At 40.4% G+C, this 10,402-nt stretch overlaps 1 protein-coding gene across 1 annotated transcript in view; it reads right to left on the bottom strand.

Moving 5' to 3' along the window:
* Positions 1–10,402, bottom strand: part of LOC106529256 (zinc finger protein 236) — a gene marked incomplete at its 5' end in the record, with an annotated part of 68,473 nt that overhangs the window by 13,568 nt on the left and 44,503 nt on the right. The window contains 4 exon segments of the mRNA XM_014024611.1: positions 1,444–1,573; positions 7,454–7,642; positions 9,599–9,727; positions 9,887–10,044. Of these exon segments, the coding sequence (XP_013880065.1) occupies positions 1,444–1,573; positions 7,454–7,642; positions 9,599–9,727; positions 9,887–10,044 (606 nt within the window).

Raw genomic sequence — 10,402 nt, 5'->3', positions numbered from 1 at the left:
AGGCCTCCACCTCTGTTTAATGGTGGATGGTTTTTCTTCACAAAGATGGCTTCCTTTACTCCTCTCTCAAATCTCCTCGTGTCACTAAGGAGTGTCATAACCTTCTCATGGTAGTCTTTCTGGTTCAGAATGACTGTGGACCTTCCTTTGTCTGCTGGGAGGATGATGATGTTCTTGTCCTTGCTGAGGGTGGTGAGAGCCTCTCTCTTCTCTAATGATGTTGGAAGGTGGTGGTTTGGCTATGCTGAGACAGGTTGAAACTTTGTTCCTAAGTTGTTCTGCTTCAAATTCTGGGATTTTGTTGTTGCGAATGGCTGATTCTGTGGCTGTGATCATCATGCATTTTGATTCCCATCACCCACTGGAACACAAGTTAGGAGTCATCAGAACTCTGTACCACAGATCAGACAGTGTCCCTACAAACCCAGGAGCCAGAGAGAAAAAGAAGTCACACATAAGACAGGCCCTGGAGCAGTGCGGTTATCCTAACTGGGCTTTTCTGAAAGCAGACAAGAAAACCAAACAGGATTTCAGCCAACAACCAGCTGAAAATAAAGACCCTAAACCCAGACCCAAACCAGTCGTCATTCCGTATGTGGCAGGAGTTTCAGAGAAACTGAGACGTTTATTCTCAAAACATGAAGTCCCAGTGGCTTTCAAACCCCAAAACACATTACGACAAAGATTAGTTCACCCTAAAGATCCAGTTCCCTGGCAAAAACTGAGTAATATAGTATGCTGTTAAGTGTCAGGAGGACTGTGATCAGTTATACATTGGGGAAACAAAACAACCACTGTTCAAAAGAATGAGCCAGCACAGACGAGCTACGTCGTAGGGTCAGGACTCTGTAGTTTACACTCATCTACGGCCAGAGGTCACTCTTTCAGGGATGAAGATGTTATCATCCTTGATAGAGAGGAACGTTGGTTTGAGAGAGGAGTAAAGGAAGCCATCTTTGTAAAGAAAAACCATCCACCATTAAATAGAGGTGGAGGCCTTCGTGTCCAGTTGTCTTCCGCCTACAATGCTGTCATTGCAAGTATGACTCAGCGTCCTGTGAGCAAAAGGTGTGAATCAGGGCCCCAATGATACCAACACAAAGAGGGAAAGAGGGACAAAAACAAGAGGAAGTTGAACCCCCGCTTGCATTCAATACATTTACATAACACAACACAGGTCAGGTGATAGGGCGCATGACTCTCTATCAACAAAAGAGACAATCAAGCCTATTGTTAGGCGATGGCCCTCTTTCGCATGCGACTAACCTGTTTGTCCAGGTGGAGGCAGGGCTTATAAGGCTGAGTTCACCTGAAACTCATCAGACTGAAGAAGTCTCTTGGAGGAGAGATGAAATGTTTCACTAAAGAAGAACCCATCCAGAGGACCTACTTGTTTTTTTTTTTTCTTTTTGAAAGTAAAGACTTGTTTCAGTTTCTTCCTACCTGTGTGTGTTCGGTTGTGTCTCTCCAGCTGGCTGCGCTTGGCGAAAGCCTTGGAACAGGAGGAACAGCTGAAAACTCTGGGTTTCTGGGAGCTGGGTGATGGACCCGGCTGGTGCACTCGTTCATGTTCCTGAAGTAAAGGAATAAAAATACTGAAATGCCATAATGTCTTTGTCCAGATGAGCAGTCTTTGTACACAATATTAAACACAAATTCAACATTAAATTATATGTAAATTTTTAACTCATCTCCAACAGCAGAGACTGACTAAAACAGACTTCTTTCAGTTTGAATGTTCTACATATCAACTGCAATGTAGCCGCAGCTGCAGTTGATCTGCAGTCAGTCGGCCGACTGACCAAGACAGGGATACCATACTGCGCCACTGGCCCCTCAGACCACTATCAGGGAGTGGTCAAAAGGCAGGTGAAATAGTTTTTTTTGGGCATTGATTCTGTTGATTTTGTTTGCATAGTTCACCTGTATTATTAAATTACATAGGAATTGTAATGAATAAGTTCAACTGATTTTGAACATGAGTCTTACATAACTGATGGTAGTCAGGGGTTTAAATTTTTTTTCAAGTGTTTGCTTCAAAATTGTCCTGCTGGTTTCAGACATATGTTGAGTAACAAATGAATAACTTACTTGTAACATATGTGAACTGATGCATAAATTATGTGTAGCTTTCTTGTAACTTGTGCCTCACTTATCAGAAGCATGCTGGCATAAGCAAAAGCATTTTGAGCATGTCAAAAATTATTGTCTGGCCATCGTACTGATGATATTCAAAACTTACACATAACTTTTGCAACCTACAGCAATGTGTCGAACAAAATTTGTAAGTCAGCATAAGTTGTCAAAAGCGTTGTAGTATGACAGGGCCTTAACCAGCAACAATTCACACTGGTCCCAGCTGTTTTACTGTTTAGAGTTGATCAGTCCTGTTAGAATTAAACTTTTTTTTCCTCAAAACTGAGGGTAGCTATTATTTGTTCATAACTTTTGTCTCCCTTCAAAACGTTCAAAATAACCAAAAGGCTTGAGACTTCTGGCACAACACTAGATTGGCTGAAATCGTACCTGGTAGACAGGAGATTTTTTTATGACATTACAAATCTGAGCTATATAAAGTTAACGTGGAGTTCCTCAAGGTTCCATGCTTGAGCCTCTACTGTTTCAACATTACATGCTCCTTCTAGCTAAAATAAGAAAACAATAGGGTGAAGTTTCATATCTACACACACACACACACAGATCTACATTACCCTCTCATCTTGGGACTACAGTCCAGGGCAAACACTACATAAGGTATTTTTCTGATCAGTAGTCCACCAACTAAACTACAGAAGCTGTACAGCATGTTGTCAGAACACTGAGTCAAAGACTTTGTCTACATTTTTATGGTACATTTTCTACCCTTAGTTGAAAAGAAACTATGATTGTATGAAAGTCCTAACTTAATCACGCAAACTAATAACCATCCACACCAGAGTACAAAGCCAGCAGTTCATGTCTTATGTCATTTCTTCAATTTGAAGTCACTCTGTGATGCATTGTTGCTTAAAGAGTTTTATTCAGAATAATACTAACAAAACTGAATTTGCCTCACGGTGTTGTATTCAAGACAAAACTTAACACAAAGCAGATGGGCTCACAGAAAAGTAAAAGCATAACATCAAAATAGGAGCGTTGACCAGCAAAGAGGGCAAAAATATGAGCACATCCATCATTAAACAGAGGTGGAGGCCTCCGTTTTCAGTTGTCCCCCTCCTACAGCGCGGCTATTGCCAGTATCACTCCACCCCCTGTTAACAATAAGTGTTAATTAGGTGTCAACGATAGCCATGTGATGTGAGTATCAGTCACATGGAGGCAGGGCTTAAAAGCCTGAATTTTGCCTGAAACTCTCAGACTGAAGAAGTCTCTTGGAGGAGAGACGAAACGTTTCATTAGAGAAGAACCCGTCCAGAAGACCTACACAATTTTTTTCTTTTTGATTGAGTAGTTAGGTTTTTTTCCATTTTCCTCTTGATGAGGAGGTGACAGTGATGGATCATAGCATTACAGGGAAAACTTATCTTTAAAAGCTCACGCTTGCGTTTGTAATCTGCATTTCTAACTAGAGGATATGCAAGAGGCAGCATCAGAAATGAGAAGACGGAGGTTACAAAAGGGAAATGTACAATTATCCCCTTTTACTGCCAAGACGAGAGAGGAAAGACCACCTCCAGAGGACAGCTATCAGGAAGCTAACACAGCAGCCGGTACAAAGATAGGTGTGTGTGTGCGTGCGCACGTTTGTGTTATATGAAATGTTTTTATGCGACTTTGTCATGAGTTTTATGCAAAAGTAAAAACTTGTTAGCGTGTTTATTACAGCGTAGACTAAAGCCGAGTGACGAGCGCCCCCCCCACTCCCCCCGAGCACCGAGAGCAGCAGAACCTCCGCCTGATAATCATTACGTTTTCAGTTCACTAACGTCGGGGAAAACGATCCAAACCATACAAGTAGCCCATCAATTTAAAGCCCAGACTCTGCTCTTTTCAACAATATAGTAAGTGTCACAGCTCTACTTGAAAAATTCATGGAATAAGCAGCCACGGAAAAGTGAAAAAGGATAAATTCTGGAACCATAAACAGGACCGTCTTTCCTTTGTTTTTATGGCTTTAATCCACTTTGGAGTGATTTTTTTTCCAATTGGCTGGATCTTTACGTCTCCTGTGTTAATGTTGGTACATGTAATATGCTAATTCGGTACTGTGGAAATCATTAAGGGTTGTTGTCGGGTGAAAAAAATGTTTCGCTAACACTGTGTTGACCGTGAACCGGAAGTGTTGGGAGTGGCATCCAGTGCTGGGCCGGATGTCCGTGGCATATAGGCTATTGTCGACCTTAACCAAAAATCTACTTTTTGGACCATATTTCAATGTTGAATTAACATCTTTTGCTATCTGGGATACAGTTTGCAATTTCTCAATTTAGTTTACAGCATTTTAAAAAACTGCTGCTGTTTTTTACATTTAGAATTCCTTCATTAGGTTAACAAGCTGTCACATGATCTCAGTATTTATTCACATGTTCTGAAATATGTCAGCATCTCTAAACAGGTGAGTAATAGAGTTTAAAATCTCTGATGTTCCTTAGGGCAATATTAAATCTGTTGTTGAAAACATAAATATATTTCTATCCATCATCTATTCCTGCTTGATCCTCTGCAGGGAGCATGGAGCAAGTTCCAATTTTCATTGGATATTAGGACAAGAGCCAGGCTACATCCTGGACAGATGGCCAGTTTATTACTGGTTCACACAGAAACTATCAACAAATGACACTCACATACAGGGTTCAACAAATACCCGTGCCCACTTATGTAAAATGCAAATTCAGGTAGATGGATGTGTCCAGATTCCTACCTGACCGGGCATGTAAACTATTCTTTTAATTTTTTTGTTGCCTTTAATTGAAAAAAAAAAAAGAGTAAAAGAGTAAATGAAGAAATAGTATTTTAAAACACATAAATCGGATAAATATAATTCAATTCAATTCAGTTTATTTATGTAGTGCCAGGTCACAACATACATCATCTCAGGGCACTGAAACGTCGTCTCAGGGCACATATAATTTCTCCCTCCCTCCAGATTTACATGGCAGAATTAAACAAAACTCAGTCTAAAGTACTGTAAGTAAATGATAAAAGATGATTAAACATTCTCAAAAAAGAAAAGAAAAAATAAAAACCTAAATGATTCAGACTGAGACAAAGGTACATATTTCAGGATTTCACCGCTGCTGAAGCAACACTTGAGTGGTTTAAAGTTTCTTTAGAGTGGCCCAGTTAAAGTTTAGACTTTAAACAGATCAGAAAATTTGTAGTAACTTTGGTCACCAACTATAACAGCTTATATTTTCTTCTTTTTTATATTCCTGAAAGGTCTTGAAAGACTGTCTGTTCGTACGTCTGTTGGCAATTTTCTTGTCAGCTCAACTCCTCTCACACTTGTTGGAGGAATTTGAAAGAACTATTAGGAAGTATTAGGATGATGAGCAGCCGCAAAGGCAAATGCATGGATGTTTATCTCTGTAGGCATATATTGCTCTGCCTTGAAGTGCTCGTTATCTTGTTCCTTCACAACTCCAAGTCATAAGGCAACAAAATACAGCAAATAAAAAAGAGGGTAATTTCTATTTTAGGATACAGTACAATAAAAATCCCATATACAGACACTAAAGGAAAATCAACAACATAGAACTTGACGCCAACGTCGCTGATGTCCCTCGTTGCATTCAGTAGTGAAACTGTTAGCAGTTTTGTTGGAATCATCACAGGCCTTCATTATTGAAATCATCTCATAACGTGTACAGACAGATGGACTGACAAACAGACAGACGGTGGGCTAAAGTAATCTCATCAAACTAACATATTAATGTGTTTAGCAGGTCTCCCTTATGATGCACACCAAATTTGGTGCAGGTCGAATCATGTATGTGTGATTTAGAGCTAACCGTGTGCAAACAGTGAGGCATCAGCATTCGCCACTCAGCCACACCCACATCATCCCACCACAAGACAGTGTCGAGACAAGCAAGCAGCATGTGAAGTCTGCATGTTCAAAGCTGTAGGGGGAGACAAATAGGCAGCTTTGATCCAAAATAACCAACGTCCTGTGGGGATTGGACTATGACTTCAACAGACTTTTTATTAGGTCCTGAGACGTTACACGTGTACCAAATTTCATCAATAAAAAAAAAAACCTGATTTGTGGCTGGATTTAAAATAAACGTAGGGGGCGCTGTGGAGGAATTAGGCCACGCCCCCCATAAATTGGACCGCACTCATGTAGTGGGGTGGATTAAGATCGACCATAGTGAACTGGGTGCAGATTGGCTGAAATAAGTGGAAGTCAAATGTATGTTAATGGCGTGATGTCTTACTTTGCCACACTGTCATGACCACACCTTTCACCAAAAGTACGTATTTATGCTTGAAAGCAAGTGAGATGAAGTTGTTATCTGTGTTCTGACACAATTTGTTGCTGATTAGATCAAGAGGGTCAGAGATGCAGCTTTCTAAATAAAAAAGGTCACTTCCTGTTGTCAAAGGCCTATTTCCAAAACCTTTCCATTACATCTTAGAAGTTTTAAAACTTGTATTTTGAGGCTATATAATGATTCATCACAAAAAAGGTCCAACACATGTCTAAAGTTTTGTTGATAATCTCAAACCCATTCACCACTGTCTGGCACGCACAAAATGACTAAAAAGTAAAGCTGACTCTCATTTGTCAATGTTTCAAAGTTAAAGAACCATTGATTTTGGTGTTCTGGCTATAAATGGCCAAATTATTATCCACAATTTAATCAAATGAAAAATAACAGCTTTACTGATTTATTGTTCTCACAAATCACACATCTGTGTCTGTTATAGATGGAAACTAATTCAGAGCCTGGGGAGCTCAGTCACTGACTGTTACATCCACCTAATCCCAGAGTCATTAGTCATAGAGAGAAGCAGGCGCAGCTCAGTATGGTGGAACACATTTACAGAGACAAAACCTGCGGCGCAGTGTGTAGAAAACGACAAATGGAAGAGATGCTTGAGTTTGAAGCCCTATCCTCCTCCTTTCAGGCTCTTAAGCTCTCAAGTGTTTCTACCAGATGAAGGGGATTGGTGGAAAACAGAAGCACACATGCTCTTCACTGCAGTTTGGCAGCAAAACACTGCCTGGATTCAGCGTTTCTTCATCAAGTGAAACATATGAGAGTCTGTCTAAAATGTCACTTGATGGCACATCAGTATTTGTATCAGAGAGCACAGACTTTGCTGAATTTTTCTTCACTTCACTGATTATTTTAGCTGAAATGGAGCCACAGAGGACTGTATAACTTCCTCTTTGAGATCTCAAAAGCTGCTTTCATGAAATCTCTTCATACAAAAATAATTTGAAAGAATAGTAGAATGAACTAAAATTCAAAGTGTTATTAGTTTAACATGTTTTATTTCTAACCTTGAGATGCGTAGCTCGTTTGAAGGCCTTATTACAGATGCTGCAGACGTGACAGCGGTCTTTGCCGTGAGTTTGTTTGCAGTGGCGTCGCAGTGAATTGGCGTTCTCGCACACCTGGTTGCAGTAGAAGCAGTGATTCCGGGTCTCGCAGTCCGTTTGAGGGTCTTTCTCACCTTTATCACCAGAATTCTGAATTTCAGACAAAACGAAAAAGTTTATGTTAGGTTTTTAATTGATAACTAGATTTCCAGTTTGGTGTTTTCTGACAGTAAACAAAACATGATGATCCTTGAGGAGCGTTGTTAAAAAAAACACCTTGTTTCTTATTCAGAACCATCTCAATTTAAAATGGAAAAATGCAAAGTTGGCAGCTTTTAAACTCTAATAAGCTAGTCATTTTTGTGAACTGCAGTCATATAAATCACTCTCCCTCTCCTCTCTCCTGAGGGTCATTACAGTGTCGGTCTGTATCACATGAAAAACATCTCCTTCACATGCAGGATGGTGTGATTTGGTCTGAAACTGACTGATGATTAGATTCAAAGGTGCACCACAAAAGCCCTCTCTCCACTAGTGTGCCTGTATGTGGTTCTCCTCTGTTCCAACGCGGCCAAATGTTTCCAATTCCGGTTCCAACAGAGTACCGTACACTTATGATATTGACGACAGCAGACCTCTGCCTGCGGATTGGCTGAGTCGAGACAGAACATGCAAACTCTTCCTGAAGAGAAGTGAAGGAAATGAGTTCATACAGTTTAAGCTGGATGGAGCGTCTTGAAATCAGCAGATATACTGGGAGGTTTCAGACAAACTGGCCACCTACAGTTACACGTGCAGTTATAAACAGAACTGCAACAAATAAAAACAACAAAAAGCCAGACAAACGGACGATAAAACTACAGCAGCTTTTTTTGTTTTGTTTTTTCACCACAATGGCTGAAGCCGCGTGCTGATGATCTGTCAATCACGCCCAAAGAGTGAGGGACACACTGACATGGAGACACACACCTGAACAGAACCAAACAGAGCGAGACTGTACAATAAGCTACAGAAACCTCCTCCATTTAGTTTCTTGTTTGAAGGTCTCTAACCATCTCCATCCCTCTTTGTCCAGAAATTGTCCGTCACTATTCCTGAAATAGTATCCTTAGTTCTTAAGATTCACCTTCATGCATGTGTCCAAAACAGCTCTCTTGTGAACAAAACCAAAAGGACGCTTATGAACCTCGGAAGGGAAAAGAGGTAGAGTGATTTGTGAGTTTTAGGTGGCAATAATGAGCTGTTTATTAAAGTAAAAAATGAAATCTTTGCACTTTTCAATTTAAAATTAAAAAGCTCCTCAGATGAGAAGCAAAAGGTCTTCAAAGATAAAAAAAACAAGCAGTGACAGGTAATCTATCACATGAAAAAATTCTATTAAATCACAGAGTATTTACACTGTGCATTTAGGCTCTTTCAGGAGACTCCCCGGACCGTTACTGACACATGTTCTGACCACCTTGGTCCTGGCAAAGAAGAACCAGGGAGACAGAAAGGTGGGACTGAAACCCCTCGCCTCTCTATCTCAGAGCGAGGTATTGACAGAAACAGTACTGTTGACTTCTGAAAAGGTGGGCCAGCATAGTGCTGACTGACACCTTTGTGGAGCACCCACCCTGTGGGTTTCCTAAATCAAAACACCACATTTAAACTTTCAGTGCGTTTTTCTTTGTTTTTCAAGAACCCACAATTTCCTCATTCTAGACTTCATGCAGAGGAGGAAATAAACACAAACCTTATCTGCACAAAGAATGGCTCAAACTATGCAGCAATGCAGATCCAACCATGAGAAGAGACAGCTTATTTAGAAACTTAAACCCTTAAAAATTCACACTGGACTGTATTTTGATCTTTGTAATATAATAAGAGGAAAATCGTTCTGCGACTCATCAGCAGCTTGAGTGACAGCAACACATCAGTGCAGCTGAGTTTATTTCCACACCTCTTTTAATACATTTATTGATGTCGTCTGAAAGCGCATATGAGCGCGGTAAGAGAGTCTCCATCTGTGACTCCGGAACAGCCAAAGGGAGCATCAACCTAGCCCATATAGAAGTCCTGTCTTTTGAAAAAGCCTTCAGTTACACACAAGAGAAACACACTCACGTTATATCCATTATCAGATGATCCATTTGTGGACTGGGACTGGTGGCTGACCAGTATGACCTGCTGGTCTGGTGGGACTGGTTGACCTGGGATGCTGGACTCATTCAGCACAGCAGGAAATGTCTGACCCTGAACACCAAGAAGTACTCCATTAAAACAACAGATGAATTTTATAACTATTATCTGTACATGATTATTAGACAGTCTAGGAAAAACAGCTTTAATAGTTTAAGATCAGTAAAAATCTGAAAGATACTCTAAATGATTGCATATGATGCTGATTTGTACCTGTGCACTGAGGTTTAGAGTGACACCATCCAGCATGCCCTGAGCATCTGAGAGTGTCAGGGTCACACTGCCATCACTGGCCACAGCTCCTGGGGACATGACTAAGCTCTTAGATGAAGCCGTATGAGTCAAAGTGGTGTTAGGAGGCAGACTGGTAACTGGGAGGAGACAGAGAAATGAATATCTCACTAGAGTAGATACTGAGTTAACTTAGTGCCAAGCAAATTTAATCAGGTAAAACTGTGACCTTTCTAAACAGAGAATAAATTATCAAATTTCTTTTTTTTTTAATTATTTGAAAACAAAAAAACCAAAACACAAACAGCAATTTGATTTATTTCTATTAAGTAAAGTTTATAATATGGGAACTGGTACACACATAACTGTTAAGTTAAGCCACACACGCCACACACGCCACACACACACACACACACACACACACACACACACACACACACACACACACACACACACACACACACTCTCGCTCAGTTACCAAAAGCTGCACTGTGTATG

This window comes from Austrofundulus limnaeus, unplaced genomic scaffold, assembly GCF_001266775.1.
Source record: "Austrofundulus limnaeus strain Quisiro unplaced genomic scaffold, Austrofundulus_limnaeus-1.0 Scaffold431, whole genome shotgun sequence".
NCBI lineage: Eukaryota > Metazoa > Chordata > Actinopteri > Cyprinodontiformes > Rivulidae > Austrofundulus > Austrofundulus limnaeus.
Note: the sequence above shows the minus strand (reverse complement) of the source record. Positions and strands in the feature narration are given on the sequence as shown.